The sequence below is a fragment of the Balaenoptera physalus genome (genome assembly GCF_965194825.1).
Source record: "Balaenoptera physalus genome assembly, chromosome: 1".
Lineage (NCBI taxonomy): Eukaryota > Metazoa > Chordata > Mammalia > Artiodactyla > Balaenopteridae > Balaenoptera > Balaenoptera physalus.
Genome location: NC_138882.1, coordinates 64471444 through 64492404, shown reverse-complemented (window position 1 = coordinate 64492404; position 20961 = coordinate 64471444). Strand labels below are relative to the sequence as shown.

The 20961-nt window shown below is 35.5% G+C and overlaps 1 protein-coding gene across 10 annotated transcripts in view; it reads left to right on the top strand.

The window, feature by feature from the left end:
* Nucleotides 1-20961, top strand: part of DCAF6 (DDB1 and CUL4 associated factor 6) — a 166614-nt gene that overhangs the window by 47651 nt on the left and 98002 nt on the right. For all 10 annotated transcript variants that reach the window (XM_082437419.1, XM_082437413.1, XM_082437410.1 and 7 more), the window contains exon 4: nucleotides 2406-2591. In XM_082437419.1, coding sequence (XP_082293545.1) covers nucleotides 2406-2591 — 186 coding nt within the window. The remainder of the gene's footprint in view (nucleotides 1-2405; nucleotides 2592-20961) is intronic.

Sequence of the window (20961 nt, the reverse complement as noted above, 5' to 3'; positions counted from 1 at the left end):
TAATTTGTCCCCTAATTGGTGATGTTAAGTTTGATCTTTCCATTGTGTAGGTACATTTACCCTTTGTGATTATAAGCTACTGGGGAGTAGTGTGTTGGGACTGTGTGAATATTCTCTTTCATAGCAATCTTTCACACGGTGGTTTCAGTATTCATTGATTCTTGCCTTAATCAGTTGTTATAATGTGGTTATAAATAGTGATTTTTAATTCTGTCATTCCTTCTACATTTATTAATTGACATTATTCTGTGAATAAAGAGCATTTCCTTTGTCTTTGCCACCTTTTTGAAAAAATTACTGTGGGATTGTAGATTTTTATTTTTATTCAATAAATTATAGTCTATCACTGATATTCTTATTGATGCTCGAATTGCCCGTTTGTTCAGTAAGACATTTTTTGTTGTTCTTTTATTTATTTATTTATTTAAAAAATTTTATTGGAGTATAGTTGCTTTACAGTGTTGTGTTAGTTTTGTTCAGTAAGACATTTAAAGTGAACTAAAGCAACTTTGTGTCTGTGTTTTGATATATTCCCTTATTTTGAGCACATTTTTTTTAAAAAAGCACACCAGATATTCCCATTGCATTAAATTCCCATTGTATATAATACATTGTGGGGATGTACCATAATTTATTCAGCCAGTCTCCTGTGTTTTGCTATTATAAATAACTCAGTAAATAACTTGGTACTTTTTTTTTTTGTATTATTGGAGGTGTATCTTCAGCATAAATTCTTAGAAATAGACTTGTCTGTTCAAAGGGTTAATGCATATGTGGTTTTGTGAGGTGCTGCTAAATTCCTCTCCATTGGTCTTGTACCATTTAGCAGTCCCACCAGAATTGTTTAAAGAGCCTGGTGTCCCTCTCCCCGCCCACCCCATGCTCACTTATACAGTATGTTGTCAAGCTTTTGAATTTTTGCCAATCTGAAAAGGGGAATTAGTAATCTCAATGTAGTTTCAATTTGCATTTCCTTTATGAATAAACTTAGATGCTTTTTCACATTTTTAAGGGCCATTTGTATATCTTTGGACTATCTCTTAAGATCTTTTGCCCATTTTTTAAAAAATCAGGTTTTGTTGGGGTTTTTTTCCCCCTCTCAATTTTTAAACACTGTTGGGGGATTTGGTCTTTTACCTGCAGTGTATGTTACAAATATTAAAATGTTTATTTTAAACTGTATTTCTGTCACAGCAATTCTGGTCTTTTAAATTATTAAGGAGTTAGATGTAGGAAGTTCTGCTGTATCCTCATCTGTACCATTTCATTACTTTATGATTCATTTAAATTCAGTTTATTTTTATTTCTTCATCCTGAAAGGGAATAACTTAATAATCATCTAGTAAACAGTTTCAAAAGTCAATCAAGATAGTCTTTTTATATTTACTGAGGGTTTATGAATGAGTCAGATACACCAAGTAGGTGGAAATATGTATATTTAATTTTCAAGGCACTGTTGTTGAACCCAAGTTTGTGTGTCTGATGCACAATGAGGCCAAACAAACCTAAATGTCAGAGTTTGGAGCAGAGAAAGGTTTATTGCAAGGGCCATGCAAGGAGAACAGGTGACTCCTGCTCAAAAGACCCAAACTGCCCATGGGTTTCAGGGAAGAAATTTTTATAGGCAGAATTTCGGGGGAAGGGCTGCTGGGTGTGTAACCCTCCTCTGGTTGGCTGGTGGTGAGGTAACAGGGTGGTGTTCTAGGAATCTCCAGTCAGTCTGGGGTCCACATGCTTGTGCCCAGCCTGATGTTACCATCCTCTACCTGGGCTGGGGGGGGGACTTAGTTCCTATAGAAGAACTCAAAGATATGTATCAAATTGTTATGCACAGTCCCTTCTCCTTCCTGCAGAGAACCAGGACCAGTTCCCTTTGCTGTTTCTGCATTTTCTCAGTCTCCTAATTAGTAACTGTTTAATCTGCCCTTTGGAACTCAGGGAAGGTCTAGGATGCTAAAAGCCTTCTTCCTACAAACAAGAAACAGGGGACATTGAAAGGCTTTTATGCCTGGGACGGCCCCACAGGGTCCTGCTTGGTTTCAGTGCCCCGTTTTCTTTGATTCTCCTCAGTCATGAGAGGAACAGGTGTTGGACGAGACTGGGAATAAAATTTGGATAGACAGGTTAATCATAAACTCTGCAGAGGAACTCAGTTTTAGGGGGACTCAGTTTCAGCACTATTCCTGTTGATACTTAATCTTCTTTACATCTCAGAGGGAAATAAAATATGTGAGATTCTGATTTCTTTTTTTTCTAATTATAATAGTTTGGAATCAAATGATATTTTTTCATTTGAGATGAGAATGTTAATGAGAATTTATTCCTGGCTGTGATTATATTGAATTTGAATGTTTCTTTTTAGGAACTAATAAATTACTAAGAACTACTTCCTCTCTGTGTTTTAGGTTTTGACAACAATTCGTTCAGGGCACCGAGCAAATATATTTAGTGCAAAGTTCTTACCATGCACAAATGATAAGCAGATTGTATCCTGCTCTGGAGATGGAGTAATATTTTATACCAATGTTGAGCAAGATGCAGAAACCAACAGACAATGCCAATTTACGTGCCATTATGGAACTACCTATGAGGTACGGTATTACTGTGATTTATCTATATGACATATGTGTGTTTGTTTTGTATAAGTGTGTGTGTATGTGTAGATAGATATGTGTATGTACATATGTGTAGATTTGTGTGTATGTACACATTCATGCATAAATAGGTAAAGATATTATTGACAATATCTAGATTTCAGTATTTGAGAAAATGTATCTTGATAGGCTTGTGAATAAAGTTAAAGAATAAGATGTGAGTAATAGTAATGGGGTTTGTAATTCCTTGAGCAACTATACTCTAAGCAAACAGGTATCAGCCTTTATAGATGCGTCTTTATTGTGCTATAGGGCTCTATACTAGGCTTTAACTTCGTAACCACTTTCTCACTGTTTTGCATAAAGTCATTACCGGCATGCTTATCAAATGTTCACGTCAGAAGGGACGCTAGTACACTAGACAAAAGAATCCGATTCCTAAAGGATATTAATAAGCTCAAGCCCTAAACTGAATTAAATGAGGTGAAATGAATCTGAGACTCAATTATACTGCTTTGTTTCAGAAAAATTGCTTACTCTTCAGAATGCTCTTTTGTAATTTTGTCATTTCATTTCTTTGTATCAGGTGGTTCATTGTTTTCCCATATTGTTTTAACCTGGTATATCTTTTTCCATTACTTGAATTTCAGTTCTTCTGTACCCTTATTTTATGATGTGTACTTATAAAAATAGTATTCTGTAGATGGATTTTTTTTTCTTATACATTTCTCACAAATTTGGCTTTTAACTGGAGATTTCAGTCAATTTATGTTTATTGTGAGTGCTGATGTATTTGGATCTATTTATATATCTTATTATAAGTTTTCTATTTGAAAAAATTTTCCCCTATTAATTTCCCCCTCCTCTTTTTCCTTCATTTTGAATTGCTTGAAGGTTTTGCATTTGGCCCATTTTGTTTCTGCTATTTGCAAGGAAGATAGACATTCATGTTTTACAAGAGTAATTAACAAAGTATAAAGTCAGTAAATAACTTTGCCCTTCTCCTGAATGTGCACCTTAGCACATTATAATCTCTTCATCCCTTGTCTAATTTTATATAGATATAAGTTTTATATTGTTCAGAATGTAGTTATATTCTGTTTCTCCCCTCATGAATTAAAATATTATCATTGTTTTATTAGTTAGTGTTTGTTTAGGTTGACCGACATATTTACCAATACCTTTGGATCTTCTGTTACAGATTTTCTGTGTGGGGTCATTTTGTACCTGGTAAAGTACAGTCTTTACCAGTTCATTTAGGTGAGTTTGTTGATCTAAAACAATTTTAGTTTCCTATTTTCCTTTTCTTTCTTTCATTCACTTCTTCCCTTTTCATCTTTTCCAGAAAATATCTTTTTTATGTCAGTTCTTCACAGGTAGTTTTAATAGATACACACTTCTAGTTTGACAGTTATTTTGTTTCAGGTGATATTCCACTGTATCTGCCCTTACTTTTGAAATTGAGAAGTCAGTCTAATTGTGGTTCCTTTGTAGTTAACTTATCTCTCTTCCTTGACTGCAGGTAATTCTGTTTTTCTTCACTGTTTTTTTTTTTCTTCTTAATTAATGTCACAACAGTGTATCAAGGTATGGATTTCCTTTTTATTTTTCATACTTGGAATTTATTTATGTTCTTGATCTTAGAAACTGGAATCTTGAAAAATGAGGGAAATTTGTAGTTAGTAAGTCTTTGGTTATTCTCTACCATTCTCTGTGTTTTTTTTTTTTTTTTGTCCTTTACCTTTTATTTTTTTATTTTTTAATTAATTAATTAATTAATTAATTAATTATTTTCACACACACACTGTATTTTATTTTTACAAGAGATAAATAAAATGACACCAAGCATTGTAAATGGATGACCACAACAAAAGCAACAATGATTGCAATTACCAAACACGAAACACACTCATACTATGTCATAATATTGACATTGAGTCCAGTAATCCTCTACTGTAACAGCTCCTTTACTTTGCAGTGAAAATTGATTTGTATATTTTTTGCCTCTGAGTCCTTGTGGGATTTTTTTTTTTTTTTCAAATAGAAAGTCACAAAAATTATAATCATCCTCATTAGTTCACTCAGTCCCTTGTAATTAATTTTTTTAATCTTCATCTTTTGTTAGTACTTTTATGAATTCATCAGTTTTCCATTAGAGTTCTGAAAATGCTTATTCATTCAGTTCAGCACTATAGTCAGTTACCAGAAACCTGTACTTGTCAGAGTCTTTTCCACGAATTCCTTGAAGATAAAAACCCTTTTATAGGAACATTTTTGCAAAAGCATCAGAGTACACCCAGAACTGTCTGTAAATGACAAAAGACTTAAAAATGACCATGGTTAAAGATTTGGTGAAAGTTCATAATAATGCAATTGACAAGGAAATTTAGTTATTTCTGAGATATACATTTTAAAGTAATAACTAGAATTATGACTTATAACATTATATCAGAACATATAAGATTTTTAGAAATTTCATGTAATGTCTGAAACATTTATATTAACATATTTCCATACAAATAACCCAAAGAAAGTTTAGTATTAGTTGTTTTTTGTTTGTTTGTTTGTTTATACTGCAGGATCTCATTAGTCATCAATTTTATACACATCAGTGTATACATGTCAATCCCAATCGCCCAATTCAGCAAACCACCATCCCCACCCCACTGTGGTTTTCCCCCCTTGGTGTCCATATGTTTGTTCTCTACATCTGTGTCTCAACTTCTGCCCTGCTAACCGGGTCATCTGTACCATTTTTCTAGGTTCTACATACATGCGTTAATATATGATATTTGTTTTTCTCTTTCTGACTTACTTCACTGTGTATGACAGTCTCTAGATCCATCCACGTCTCAACAAATGACTCAATTTCGTTCCTTTTTATGGCTGAGTAATATTCCATTGTATATATGTACCACAACTTCTTTACCCATTCATCTGTCGATGGGCATTTACGTTGCTTCCATGACCTGGCTATTGTAAATAGTGCTGCAATGAATATTGGGGTGCATGTGTCTTTTCTTTTTTTAAATAAATTTATTTATTTATTTATTTTTGGCTGTGTTGGGTCTTCGTTTCTGTGCGCAGGCTTTCTCTAGTTGCGGTGAGCGGGGGCTACTCTTCATCGCGGTGCGCGGGCTTCTCATTGTCGTGGCTTCTCTTGTTGTGGAGCACAGGCTCTACATGCTCAGGCTCAGTAGTTGTGGCTCATGGGCTTAGTTGCTCCGCGGCATGTGGGATCTTCCCAGACCAGGGATCGAACCCGTGTCCTCTGCATTGGCAGGCAGATTCTTAACCACTGCGCTACCAGGGAAGCCCCCCATGTGTCTTTTTGAATTATGGTTTTCTCTGGGTATATGCCCAGTAGTGGGATTGCTGGATCATATGGTAATTCTATTTTTAGTTTTTTAAGGAACCTCCATACTGTTCTCCGTAATGGCTGTATCAATTTACATTCCCACCAACAGTGCAAGAGGGTTCCCTTTTCTCCACACCCTCTCCAGTATTTGTTGTTTGTAGATTTTCTGATGATGCCCCTTCTAACTGGTGTGAGGTGATATCTCATTGTAGTTTTGATTTGCACTTCTCTAATAATCAGTGATGTTGAGCAGCTTTTCATGTGCTTCTTGGCCATCTGTATGTCTTCTTTGGAGAAATGTCTATTTAGGTCTTCTGCCCATTTTCGGATTGGGTTGTTTGTTTCTTTAATATTAAGCTGCATGAGCTGTTTATATATTTTAGAGGTTAATCCTTTGTCCATTGATTCGTTTGCAAATATTTTCTCCCATTCTGAGGGTAGTCTTTTCATCTTGTTTATGGTTTCCTTTGCTGTGCAAAAGCTTTGAAGTTTCATTAGGTTCCATTTGTTTATTTTTGTTTTTATTTCCATTACTCTAGAAGGTGGATCAAAAAAGATCTTGCTGTGATTTATGTCAAAGAGTGTTCTTCCGATGTTTTCCTCTAAGTTTTATAGTGTCCGGTCTTAATTTAGGTCTCAAATCCATTTTGAGTTTATTTTTGTGTTTGGTGTTAGGGAGTGTTCTAATTTCATTCTTTTACATGTAGCTGTCCAGTTTTCTCAGCACCACTTATTGAAGAGACTGTCTTTTCTCCACTGTATATCCTTGCCTCCTTTGTCATAGATTAGTTGACCATAGGTGCGTGGGTTTATCTCTGGCCTTTCTATCTTGTTCCATTGATCTATGTTTCTGTTTTTTGTGCCAGTACCATATTGTCTTGATTACTGTAGCTTTGTAGTATAGTCTGAAGTCAGGGAGTCTGATTCCTCCAGCTCCGTTTTTTTCCCTCAAGACTGCTTTGGCTATTCGGGGTCTTTTGTGTCTCCATACAAATTTTAAGATGATTTGTTCTAGTTCCGTAAAAAATGCCATTGGTAATAAGATAGGGATTGCATTGAATCTGTAGATTGCTTTGGGTAGTATAGTCATTTTCACAATATTGATTCTTCCAATCCAAGAACATGGTATATCTCTCCATCTGTTGGTATCACCTTTAATTTCTTTCATCAGTGTCTTATAGTTTTCTGCATACAGGTCTTTTGTCTCCCTAGGTAGGTTTATTCCTAGGTATTTTATTCTTTTTGTTGCAATGGTAAATGGGAGTGTTTCCTTAATTTCTCTTTCAGATTTTTCATCATTATTGTATAGGAATGCAAGAGATTACTGTGCATTAATTTTGTATCCTGAAGTTTACGAAATTCATTGATTAGCTCTAGTAGTTTTCTGGTGGCATGTTTAGGATTCTCTATGTATAGTATCATGTCATCTGCAAACAGTGACAGTTTTACTTCTTCTTTTCCAATTTGTATTCCTTTTATTTCTTTTTGTTCTCTGATTGCCGTGGCTAGGACTTCCAAAACTATGTTGAATAATAGTGGTGAGAGTGGACATCCTTGTCTCATTCCTGATCTTAGAGTAAATGCTTTCAGTTTTTCACCATTGAGAATGATAATTGCTGTGGGTTCGTCATATATGGCCTTTATTATGTTGATGTAGGTTCCCTCTATGCCCACTTTCTGGACAGTTTTTATCATAAATGGGTGTTGAATTTTGTCAAAAGCTTTTTCTGCATCTATTGAGATGATCATATGGTTTTTAGTATTCAAGTTGCTAATATGGTGTATCACATTGATTGATTTGTGTATATTGAAGAATCCTTGCATCTCTGGGATAAATCCCACTTGATCATGGTGTATGATCCTTTTGTGTTGTTGGATTCTGTTTGCTAGTATTTTGTTGAGGATTTTTGCATCTATGTTCATCAGTGATATTGGCCTGTAGTTTTCTTTCTTTGTGACATCTTTGTCTGGTTTTGGTATCAGGGTGATGGTGGCCTCATAGAATGAGTTTGTGAGTGTTCCTTCCTCCGCAATTTTTGGAAGAGTTTGAGAAGGATGGGTGTTAGCTCTTCTCTAAATGTTTGATAGAATTCACCTGTGAAGCCATCTGGTCCTGGACTTTTGTTTGTTGGAAGATTTTTAATCACAGTTTCAATTTCATTACTTGTGATTGGTCTGTTCATATTTTCTGTTTCTTCCTGGTTCAATCTTGGAAGGTTATATACCTTTCTACGAATTTGTCCATTTCTTCCAGGTTGTCCATTTTATTGGCATAGAGTTGTTGTAGTAGTCTCTTAGGATGCTTTGTATTTCTGTGGTGTCTGTTGTACCTTCTCCTTTTTCATTTCTAATTTTATTGATTTGAGTCCTCTCCCTCTTTTTCTTGATGAGTCTGGCTAATGGTTTATCAATTTAATTTATCTTCTCAAAGAACCAGCTTTTAGTTGTATTGATTTTTGCTATTGTTTTCTTTGTTTCTATTTCATTTATTTCTGCTCTGATCTTTATGATTTCTTTCCTTCTGCTAACTTTGGGTTTTGTTTGTTCTTCTTTATCTAGTTCCTTTAGGTGTATGGTTAGATTGTTTATTTGAGATTTTTCTTGTTTCTTCAGGTAGGCTTCTATAGCTATAAACTTCCCTCTTAGAACTGCTTTTGCTGCATCCCGTAGGTTTTGGATCGTCGTGTTTTCATTGTCATTTGTCTCTAGGTATTTTTTGATTTCCTCTTTGATTTCTTCAGTGATCTCTTGGTTATTTAGTAATGTATTGTTTAGCCTCCATGTGTTTGTGTTTTTTACATGTTTTTCCCTGTATTTCATTTCTAATCTCATAGCGTTGTGGTCAGAAGAGATTCTTGATATGATTTCAATTTTCTTAAATTTCCTGAGGCTTGATTTGTGACCCAAGATGTGATCTATCCTGGAGAATGTTCCGTGCGCACTTGAGAAGAAAGTGTAATCTGCTGTTTTTGGATGGAATGTCCTATAAATATCAGTTAAATCTGTCTGGTCTGTTGTGTCATTTAAAGCTTCTGTTTCCTTATTTATTTTCATTTTGGATGATCTGTCCAGTGGTGTGATTGAGGTGTTAACGTCCCCTACTCTTACTGTGTTACTGTCGATTTCTCCTTTTATAGCTGTTAGCAGTTGACTTATGTATTGAGATGCTCCTATGTTGGGTGTATATATATTTATAATTGTTATATCTTCTTCTTGGATTCATCCCTTGATCATTATGTAGTGTCCTTCCTTGTCTCTTGTAACATTCTTTATTTTAAAGTCTATTTTATCTGATAGGAGTATAGCTACTCCAGGTTTTTTTGATTTCCATTGGCATGGAATATCTTTTTCCATCCCCTCACTTTCACTCTGTATGTGTCCTTACGTCTGAACTGGGTTTCTTGTAGACAGCATATTTATGGGTCTTGTTGTTGTATCCATTCAGCAAGCCTTGTCTTTTGGTTGGAGCATTTAATCCATTCACGTTTAAGGTAATTATCAATATGTATGTTCCTTTGTCCATTTTCTTAATTGTTTTGGGTTTGTTTTTGTAGGTCCTTTTCTTCTCTTGTGTTTCCCCCTTAGGGAAGTTCATTTAGCATTTGTTGTAGAGCTGGTTTGGTTGTGCTGAATTCTCTTAGCTTTTGCTTGTCTGTAAAGCTTTTGATTTCTCCATCAAATCTGAATCAGAACCTTGTCGGGCAGAGTAATCTTGGTTGTAGGTCCTTCCCTTTCAACACTTTAAGTATGTCATGCCACTGCCCTCTGGCTTGTAGAGTTTCTGCTGAGAAATCGGCTGTTAACCTTATGGGAGTTCCCTTGTATGTTTTTTGTCGTTTTTCCCTTGCTGCTTTCAGTAATTATTCTTTGTCTTTAATTTTTGCCAGTTTGATTACTATGTGTCTCCACGTGTTTCTCCTTGGGTTTATCCTGCCTGGGACTGTCTGCGCTTCCTGGACTTGGGTGGCTATTTCCTTTCCCATGTTAGGGAAGTTTTCGACTATAATCTCTTCAAATATTTTCTCGGGTCCTTTCTCTCTGTCTTCTCCTCTTGGGACCCCTATAATGCGAATGTTGTTGTGTTTAATGTTGTCCCAGAGGTCTCTTAGGCTGTCTTTGTTTCTTTTCATTGTTTTTTCTTTATTCTGTTCTGCAGCAGTGAATTCCACCATTCTGTCTTCCAGGTCACTTATCCATTCTTCTGCCTCAGTTATTCTGCTATTGATTCCTTCTAGTGTAGTTTTCATTTCAGTTATTGTATTGTTCATCTCTGTTTGTTTGTTCTTTAATTCTTCTAGGTCTTTGTTAAACATTTTTTGCATCTTCTCAATCTTTGCCTCCATTCTTTTTCCGAGGTCCTGGATCATCTTCACTATCATTATTCTGAATTCTTTTTCTGGAAGGTTGCCTATCTCCACTTCATTTAGTTGTTTTTCTGGGGTCTTATCTTGTTCCTTCATCTGGTATATAACCCTCTGCCTTTTCATCCTGTCTATCTTTCTGTGAATGTGGTTTTTGTTCCACAGGCTGCAGGATTGTAGTTCTTCTTGCTTCTGCTGTCTGCCCTCTGGTGGATGAGGCTATCTAAGAGGCTTGTGTAAGTTTCCTGATGGGAGGGACTGGTGGTGGGTAGAGCTGACTGTTGCTCTGGTGGGCAGAGCTCAGTTAAACTTTAAACCACTTGACTGCTGATGGGTGGGGCTGGGTTCCCTGCCTGTTGGTGGTTTGGCCTGAGGCAACCCAACACTGCAGCCTACCTGGGGCTCTTTGGTGGGGCTAATGGCAGACTCTGGGAGGGCTCATGCCAAGGAGTACTTCCCAGAACTTCTGCTGCCAGTGTCGTTGTCCCCACGGTGAGCCACAGCACCCCCCCCCCCCGCCTCTGCAGGAGACCCTCCAACAGTAGCAGGTAGGTCTGGTTCAGTCTCCCCTGGGGTCACTGCTCCTTCCCCTGGGTCCCGGATGCGCACACTACTTCGTGTGTGCCCTCCAAGAGTGGAGTCTCTGTTTCCCCCAGTCCTGTTGAAGTCCTGCTATCAATTCACACTAGGCTTCAAAGTCTGATTCTCTAGGAATTCCTCCTCCCGTTGCCAGACCCACAGGTTGGGAAACGTGGCGTGGGGCTCAGAACCTTCACCCAGTGGGTGAACTTCTGTGGTATAAGTGTTCTCCTGTCTGTGAGTCACCCACCCACCAGTTATGGGATTTGATGGCTTCTCCTTTGTCTTTGGATGTGGGGTATCTTTTTTGGTGAGTTCCAGTGTCTTCCTGTCGATTACTGTCCAGCAGGTAGCTGTGATTCTGGTGTTCTCGCAAGAGGGAGTGAGAGCACGTCCTTCTACTCCGCCATCGTGGTTCCTCCACCTGAAGTTGTACTTCCTTTACCTTTTAATTCAGCTAGATTGAGGTTCTTCCCCTTGCGTTAGCGTTGTCTGAGGAACTCTATCTGAAAGCCAATTTCTTAGGAAGCAAATATTTTAATATTTGTTTTGTGCCAGGTATCTCAGACAGATCTCCTAGCCTTCTCTCTATATTTTTTTATCCTGGAATTCTGATGAGATACATGTTAAGACCTTCTTATTCTATCTACCATTAAACTTGTTTTTTTCCATTGATGTATAAAACATGTAGGTAAAGTACATAAACACTAAGCATATAGCTCAGTAAATTATCACAAAGTGAATATGTACATGTAATAACCACAAAGATCAAGAAATATAAGGCATTGGGACTTCCCTGGTGGCGCAGTGGATAAGACTCTGCGCTCCCAATGCAGGGGGCCTGGATTCAGTCCCTGGTCCGGGAAGTAGATCTCATATGCATGCTGCAACTAAGAGTTCACATGCCACAACTAAGGAGCCCACATGCCGCAACTAAAGAGGCTACCTACTGCAAGTAAGGAGCCCTGGAGCCGCAACCAAGGAGCCCGCCTACTGCAACTAAGATCCGGTGCAACCAATAAGTAAATAAATAAATATTTAAAAAAAGAAAAAGAAATATAAGGCATTAAGTTTCCCAGAAGCCCCTTTATCCTGACCTCCAACACCGGATTTTTCTAACCACCTTAGTTTTTCTGTTTTTGAACATTATATAAATGAAGGCACATTAAATGGTCTTCTGTTTGTTTTTGTTTTTGAATTTGATGTCTTTTGCTGAACAAAATCTTATCTTACATTTGTGAAATTCATCCATGTTGGGTACAAGTCTAATGTGTTCATTTTCATTGATTTTTAGTATTCCATCGTGTGAGTAAACCACAGCTGATTGATCTGTTCTGCTGTTGATGAAAATTTTAAATTTGATTTCCAGTTTGGAGAACATTCCTTTACACGACTTTCAGTATATTTATGTTTAGAAGTAAACTTTTTCGGTGACAGGATACGTATTTGTTTATTTTAGAGATAGTGCCAGTTTTCCAAAGTGTAACAGCTTTCGTGCCCACCAATGGCATATAGGAATTCCTATTGCCCCTCATCTTTGCCAACAATTGGTATTGTTAATCTCTAATTTTGACAGGTTCTCACGGTTTAAAATGCCTTTTTCTGTTGATACTTCTGAGGTTTAGCATCTCTTCATATGTTTATTGGTTATTTGGATATACTGTCTTGTCAAGTGCCTATTCAGATTTCTTTCCTAATCTTTCTATTGGGTTGTCCATTTTATTTCATTATTATTGTTGATTTATAGGAATTTCTTGTATCTTCTGCATATGAAGCTATCTCTTCCACTCTGTGGTTGTATTTTCACCCTCCTGATGGTGTATTTGGATGAACAGAAGTTCTCAGTGTTGTCTAATGTATTGGTCTTTTCCTTTATTGTTAGTGCTTTCTGCATCCTGCTCAAAAAATCTTTTCTTCATCCGCATAGCACAGGGAGATCAGCTCGGTTCTTTGTGACCACCTAGAGGGGTGGGATAGGGAGGGTGGGAGGGAGGGAGATGCAAGGGAGGAGATATGGGGAGATATGTATATGCATAACTGATTCACTTTGTTATAAAGCAGAAACTAACACACCATAAAGCAATTATACTCTAATAAAGATGTAAAAAAAAAAATCTTATATGAAGGTTATGGAGGCATTCTTCTGTTTTCTCTTTTAGAAAGTTTATTGTTTTGTCTTTTCCATTTAGATCTTATAATTCACCTGGATTTGATTTTTCTGATAATATGAAGTAGGAGTCTATTTTTTTCTCCCCTATGGATTTTTTTTTGTATAAACATAATTTACTTCTTAGAAAATTAAATCAGAATCGCAATCAGCATACAAGCAAAAGAGGCAGCCTATATAAGGACATTTTAACAGTATATAACCTTTTGCCAAAGATGTTTTTTTGCTGAATACATATACACTGTGATTGGAATATAGTTTTTTGTTTAAAACTAAAACTCTGCGTCCATTGAACAGTTTTCCTCTTCCCCCTTATCCCAGCATCTGGCAACTACCATTCTACTTTCTGTTTCTAAGAGTTTGATTAGTTTAGATACCTCACAGAAGTAGAATCCTGCAGAAATTGTCATTTTGTGACTGGCTTATTTTAGTTAGCACAGTGCCCTCAAGGTTCATCTGCATTGTAGCATATGACAGGATTTCCTTCTTTGTTAAGGCTTAATAGTATTCCATTGTATGTATATACCATATTTTCTTTACCTGTTTACCCATCAATGATCATTTGGGATGCTTCCACCTCTTAGCTGTTGTGAATAATGCTGTTATTAACACAGGAGTGTACAAATATCTCTTCAAGGTTCTGTTTTCAATTCTTTTAGATACATATACACAGAAGTGGGATTGCTGGATCATGTGATTATTCTATTTTTAGTTTTCGAGGTACTTCCATACTTTTTTCCATTGCAGCTGTACCATTTTCCATTCCCAATAAAAGTGCACAGAGGTTGCAATTTCTCCACATCCTTGTCAACACTTGTTATTTTCTGTTTTTTAAAAAATAGTGGCCATTCTAACGTGTGAGGAGATAGCTAAATGAGGTTTTTATTTGCTTCCTTAATAATTAGTGATGTTGAGTTAGCTCTTTTTGTGTATGTTGGTCATTTGTATATCTTTGGAAAAATGTCTATTCAAGTACTTTGCCCATTTTTTAATTGGATTGCTTTGTTGTTGAAGGGGTTCTATATATATATACACACACACACACATATATATACACACACACACATATATATATGTTATTTATGTAGCCGTGTCTGGGTCTGGTCTTAGTTGCAGCATGTGGGATCTTTCATTGGGCACGAAGGTTCCTCATTGTGGTGCATGGGCTTTTCTCTGATTGTGGTGCATGGGCTCCAGAGAGCACAGGTTCATTAGTTGCAGCACACGGGCTCTCTAGTTGTGGCTTACGGGTTCCAGAGTGTGTGGGGTCTGTAGTTGTGGCGCGTGGGCTCTGTAGTTGCAGCGCGCGGGCTCTTTAGCTGTAGCACGCGGGCTCCAGAGTGTGTGGGCTTATTAGTTTCGGCGTGTGGGCTTAGTTACCCCATGGCATGTGGGATCTTAGTTCCCTGACCAGAGATCGAACCCGCGTCCCCTGCATTGCAAGATGGATTCTTAACCACTGGACCACCAGGGAAGTCCCTCTTTATATATTTTGGCTATTAATCCCTTTTAAGATGCAGTGTGCATTTTCTCCCAATCTGTTGATTCTCTTTTCACTCTGATGATTGTTTCCTTTGCTGTGTAGAAGTTTTTAAGTTTGATATTATCTATTTTCACTTTTGTTGCCTGAGCTTTTGGTGTCATATCCAAGAAATCATTGCCAAATCTAAAGTCATGAAGTGTTTCCCCAGGGTTGTTTTTCTAGAAGTTTTATAGTTTTAAGTATTATATTAAAATGTCTTTATTACATTTTAACTTTTGTATGTGGCATAAATAAGGGTCCAACTTCCTTCTTTTACATGTGAATATCCAGTTTTCCCAACACCATTTGTTGAAGGGACTATTCTTTCCCTATTGTGTAGCCTTTGCACCTTTCTCAAAGATCATTTGACCACATATGTGAGGGTTTATTTATTCCTGGGTTCTCTACTCTGTTCCATTGGTCTGTAGGTCTGTCATAATGTTTTAAATGTAGTAGCTTTGTAGTACACTTTGAAATCAGCAAGTGTGAGGCCTCCAGCTTTGTTTTGCTTTCTGAAGATTGTTTTGGCTGTTTTGTGTCCTCTGAGATTCCAAATGAATTTTAGGGGTTTTTTTTTGATTCTGTAAAAATGTCCTTGGAATTTTGATAGAAATTGCATTAAACATAGGTCACATTGGATTATATGGATATTTTAACAATATTCAGTCTTCCAGTCCATGAACACAGAACGTCTTTCCATTTATTTGTGTCTTCTATAATTTCTTTCAGTAGTGTTTTGTAGTTTTCAGTGTACAGATCTTTCACCTCCTTGAATAAGTTTATTCCCAAGTATTTCATTTTTTTGATGCTATTGTAAATGGGTTGTTTTCTTAATTTCATTTTCAGATTGTTCATTGTTACTGTATATAAACACAGCTGATTTTTAAGTGTTGATTTTGTAACTGCAACTTTGCTATATTCATTTATTCTAATAGTTTTGTTGCAGAAACTTTAGAGTTTTCTATGTATAAGATCAGGTTTTTTTACTTCTTCCTTTCCAGTTTTGATGCCTTTTATTTCTTTTTTCTTGCCTTGATGCTTGAACTTCTAATACTATATTGAATAGAAGTGACGAGAGTGGGTATCTTTGCCTTGTTCTTGATCTTAGAGGGAAAGCTTTTGGTTTTTCACCATTGAATATATTAGCTATGAGCTTCTCATATATGGCCTTTATTATGTTGAGGTAATTTCCTTCCATTCCTAGTTTGTTGAGTGTTTTTTATCATGAAAGTGTGTTGTATTTTGTCAAATGCTTTTTCTGTATTAGTTGAGATGATCATATGGTTTTTGTCCTTCATTTTGAAATGAGATGAATTACTTTGATTGATTTGTGTATGTTGAACCATCCTTGCATTTCAGAAGTAAATCTGACTTGGGCTATTAGTGTGTTATTGTTTTGGATTTTTTTTTTCTTTTTAGCATTTTGCTGAGGATTTTTATATCAGTATTCATCAGGAATACAGGTTTGTAGTCTTACTTTCTTTTAGTATCTTTGTCTGATTTTCGTATCATGGTAAAGCTGTTTTCATAGAATAAGTTTGCAAGTGTTCCCTCCTCTTCAGTATTTTGGAAGAATTTGAGAGGATTGATGTAAATTTTTTAATGTAGCTGGTGTTGTCAAGCCATCTGGTTCTGGGCTTTCCTTTCTTTGGATGTTTTTGGTTACTGATTCAGTCTCCTTACTGTAGTGTAGCTTTGTTCAGTTTATCTCTATCTATCTATCTATCTAATCTATTATTTAGTCTTGGTAAGTTGTATATTTCTAAAAATTTATTCATTTCTTCTAGGTCACTCCATCTGTTGTTGTATTCATAGTAGTCTCTTAGGATCCTTTTTATTTCTGTGGTATAAGTTGTAATGTCTCCTCTTTCATTTCTGATTTTTGCTGAGTCATTTTGCTTTTTTTCTTGTTAGTCCAGGTGAGGGTTTGTTGATTTTGATACTCTTTTGAGAAGAACTTAATTTCATTGATACTTTTTTCTATTTTTCATATCCTTTATATCTGCTCTAATCTTTATTATTTCCTTTGTCTATTAACTTTAGCTTTAATTTGTTGTTCTTTTTTCAGTTCTTTGGGGTGTAAAGTTAGGTTGTTGATTTGAGATGTTTCTTCTTTTTTAATGTAGGTATTTATTACTATAAACTTTCCACTTAGTACTGTACCATTTACATTTAAAGTAGTTACTTATAGGGAACTACTCACTATTGCCATTAAAAAATTTTTTTCTGGGTGTCCTGCAAATATTTGGTCACTCTTTTCCTCTCTTGCTGCTTTCCGTTGTGTTTTATTGATTTTCTTTTTTCTTTCATAATGGCATGCTTTAATTCCTTTCTTGTTTTCTTTTGGCATCTTTTATAGGTTTTTTTCATTGTGTTTACCATGAGGATTACATAAAACATAGTTATAACAATGTATCTTGAACTGATAACAACTTAACTTAATCACATACAAAAATTCTATTCCTTTACATCCTTGCCCCACTTTGTTCAGTGTCACAAACTATGTCTTTTTATATTTTGTAGTCATTAACGTAGGTTATAATAATTTTTAATCCTTTTATTTCTTAAATTCTATACTCAAAAGTGATTTATGCACCACCATTACAGTGTTACAGATTTTTGTATTTGTCTGTATATTTACCTTTACCACAATCTTTATATTTTTATATGCTGTGTGTTGCTGTCTAGCTTCTTTTGTTTCCACTTGAAGGACTTCGTTTAGCAGTTCTTGTAAGGCAGGTCTTTGTGGTGATAACCTTTCTTAGTTTTTCTTTATCTGGGAAGGTCTTTATTTCTCCTTCAGTTTTAAAGGACAGTTTTGGTGGATATATAGTATTGGTTTGCAGGTTTTTTCTTTCAGCACTTTGAATGTATTATCCCGCTTCCCTCTGGCTGGTAATGTTTCTGTTGAGAAATCCACTGATCTAATGGGAGCTTCCTTGTATGTAATGATTCACGTTTCTCTTGCTGCTTTCAAGATTAACTCACTTTTGACTAGTCGTTTATAGTATGTCTTGATTTGAGCCTCTTTGGGCCCATCCTAGTCGGAGTCCTCTGAGTCTCAAATCTGGATGTTCATTTTCTTTCTCAGATTTGGGAAATTTTGGCCATTATTTTTTTCAGATAAGCTCTCTACCCACTCCCCTTTCTCCATCTGGAACTCCTATAATGGGAATATTGGTCATCTTGGTGATATCCTATAAGTCCCTTAGGCTTTTTTCACTTCATTCCTTTTCTTTGTTCCTCTGACTAGATGATTTCAAATGGCTTATCTTTGACTTTGCTGATTCTTTTTTCTGCTTGATTGAGCCTACTGTTGATCCTCCTCTAGTGAATTTTTAAATTTAGTTACTATATTTTTCAGCTGCATAATTTCTGTTTCGCTCATTTTTCTGTTTTCTTTCTCATTGGTAATATTCTCGTTTTGTTTATGCATTGTTTTCCTGATTTTGTTTAGCTATTTGTATTCTCTTGTAGTGCATTGAATTTCTTTATGACCATTGCTTTCAATTCTTTTTTAGGTAATTCATATATCTCCCTTTTATTAGGGTCAGTTTCTGGAGATTTACTTTGTTCCTTTGTTTGAGCCATGTTTTCCTGTTTCTTCATGTGCCTTCTTCGGTGAATTGTCTGTTTAATCTTTTGCCCATTGTTTCATTTTTTATTGTTGAATTTTGAGGGTTTTAAAAAGTATGTTCTGTGTATTTTTCAGGTATGTGACTCAATTTTTTTCTCTGAGTTGATGGCTAGTCTTTTCATTTTCTTTACAGTGTCTTTCAAAAAGAAGTTCTTTAATTTTAAAGAAGCCCATTTTATCAAATTTATTATTTTGGGAGGGGAACCAATGTTGTGTCTAAAAATCTTTGTTTAACCAAATGTCACAATGATTTTCTCCTAAAAGTTTTATACTTTTATGTTTTGCATTTGGATCGATGATCCATTTTGTGTTAATTTTTTCATAAAGTATGAGATACTGCTTTATGTTCATTATTTTGCATATGGATATCTGGTTTTCCAACATTGTTTTTCTCCACTGAACTTTTTTTGCATCATGATCATAAGTCATTTGACCACATCTGTTTTCACCTATTTCTGGTCAGTATCTTTTCTCTTCCAGTGATTTATGATTATGCTTGTACCACACTGTCTTTATTACTATAGCTTAACATGAACTCTTAAAACCAGGTAGTATAAGTCCTTTCTTCTTCTTTTTCAAAATTGTTTAAGGTATTTTAGGTATTTTGTATTTCCACATGGATTTGATAATTGTCAATTTTTACCAAAATTCCTCCTGGGATTTATTTGAATCTATATATCAATTTAGGGAGAATTGACAACAATTATTAAATCTTCCAATCCATGATTGCAGTATATCTCCCTTATCTAGGACTTTAATTTTACTTGGCAGTGTTTTATAATTTTCAGTTTGTGTGTCTTAAGACACCCTTAAATATTTCATATTTTTTAATGTTATTGTAAATGGTATTATCTTTAAAATTTCAATTTCTGATGGTTTTGTTGCTAGTATTTTCACATGCAGTTGATTTTTATATATTGATCTTGTATTCTGCAGTTTTGCTACACTCACTTATTAGCTCTAGTGACTTTTTACCAAAAGATTACATAGAATTTTCTCCTTAGATGATTATGTCATCTGTGAATATAGAGACACTTTTTCTTCTTTTCCCATCTGGACTCCTTTTATTTCTTTTTCTTATCTTATCACCCTTATTAGAACTTTCAGTCTAATATTGAATAAAAGTGGTAAGACTAAACATCCTTCCCTTGTTTTGATCTTTGATCTTTCACTATTAACTATGAAGGTAGGTATATTTCAATAATGCTTTTTTAGCAGGTTGAGTTAATTTCTTTCTGTTCATATTCTTACACTTACCAGGACTGGATATTGGATTTTGTCACTTGTTATCTCTGCATTTTTTCATTTTTTGAAAGGATTGTATTGCTTTTCTTTTAGTTTCCTTTTTTAATTTTTTAATTTTTTATTTTTTATTTTTTAAATTTATTTATTTATTAAACTAATTAACTTATTTATTTTTGTCTGTGTTGGGTCTTCGTTTCTGTGCGAGGGCTTTCTCTAGTCGCGGCGAGCGGGGGCCACCCTTCATTGCGGTGCGCAGGCCTCTCACTGTCGCGGCCTCTCTTGTTGCGGAGCACAGGCTCCAGACACACAGGCTCAGTAGTTGTGGCTCACGGGCCCAGTTGCTCTGCGGCATGTGGAATCTTCCCAGACCAGGGCTCGAACCCGTGTCCCCTGCATTGGCAGGCAGATTCTCTACCACTGCGCCACCAGGGAAGCCCTAGTTTCTTTTTTTTATAGTAGAAAAGATATTTTTATGATTTTAAACATTTAATATTTATTGAGAATTGTTTTGCTCTGTGTAACTACAGTCCATCTTGAAAAACATTTCACATGGACTTGAGATCAATGTGCATTCCACTCTTTTTTTTTCTTAAACATATTTAATTGGATCTTTTAGTTTCTTAACATGGTGAATTACATTTATTTTTCAAATGTTAAAACCAATTTAACATTCCAGACATAAACCTCACCTGGTCATATATTGATATATTATCCTCTTTCTGTGTTGTTGTATTCATTTTGTTAAGGACTTTTTCTTTTTTTTTTTGCAGGCATGTTCATGAGAGATGATCTTTAGCTTTGTTTTCTTGCACTGTCTTTGGGTTTGTTGTTAGCATAATGCTGCCCTATTGCAATAACTTGGAAAGTTTGTCCTCTTCAATTTTCTGAAGGAGTTTGTGTAGAAGTGGTAATATTTGTTTCTTATATGTTTGGGAGCATTCACCAATAAAGCCATCTGGTCCTAGAGTTTTCTTTGTAGGATGTTTATAACTGCATATTTATTTCTTAAAATGAATATTTGGTGATTCAGGTTATATCTTTCTGCTTTAATGAGCTTTGGTATTTTATCCTTTTCAAGGAACCTGTTTCATCTATATTGCTGAATTTGTTGGTGTAAGTTGTTCACAGTACTTCCTTACTATCCTTTTAACATCTGTAGAATCTATAGTGATGTCACCTCTGTCACTCTTGATATTGGTAGTTTGTATTCTCTCTCTCTCTCTTTATTATTCTTAGCAGTCTGAGTAGAGATTTCATCAATTTTAATGATCATCTCTAAGAACAAACTTTGGTTTCCATGATTTTCTCTATTTTCTTGTTTTCTTTTTCTATTTTTGATCTCCATTTTTTCCTTTCTTCTGTTTACTATGGTGAGTCTCATTGCTCTCTTTCTTTTAGTTTCTTAAAGTAGAGGCTGAAGTTACTGATTTGAGACCTTTATCCTTTCTAATACAGGCAGTCAGTAAAATAAAATTTCCACTGAGTATTCCTTTAGGTA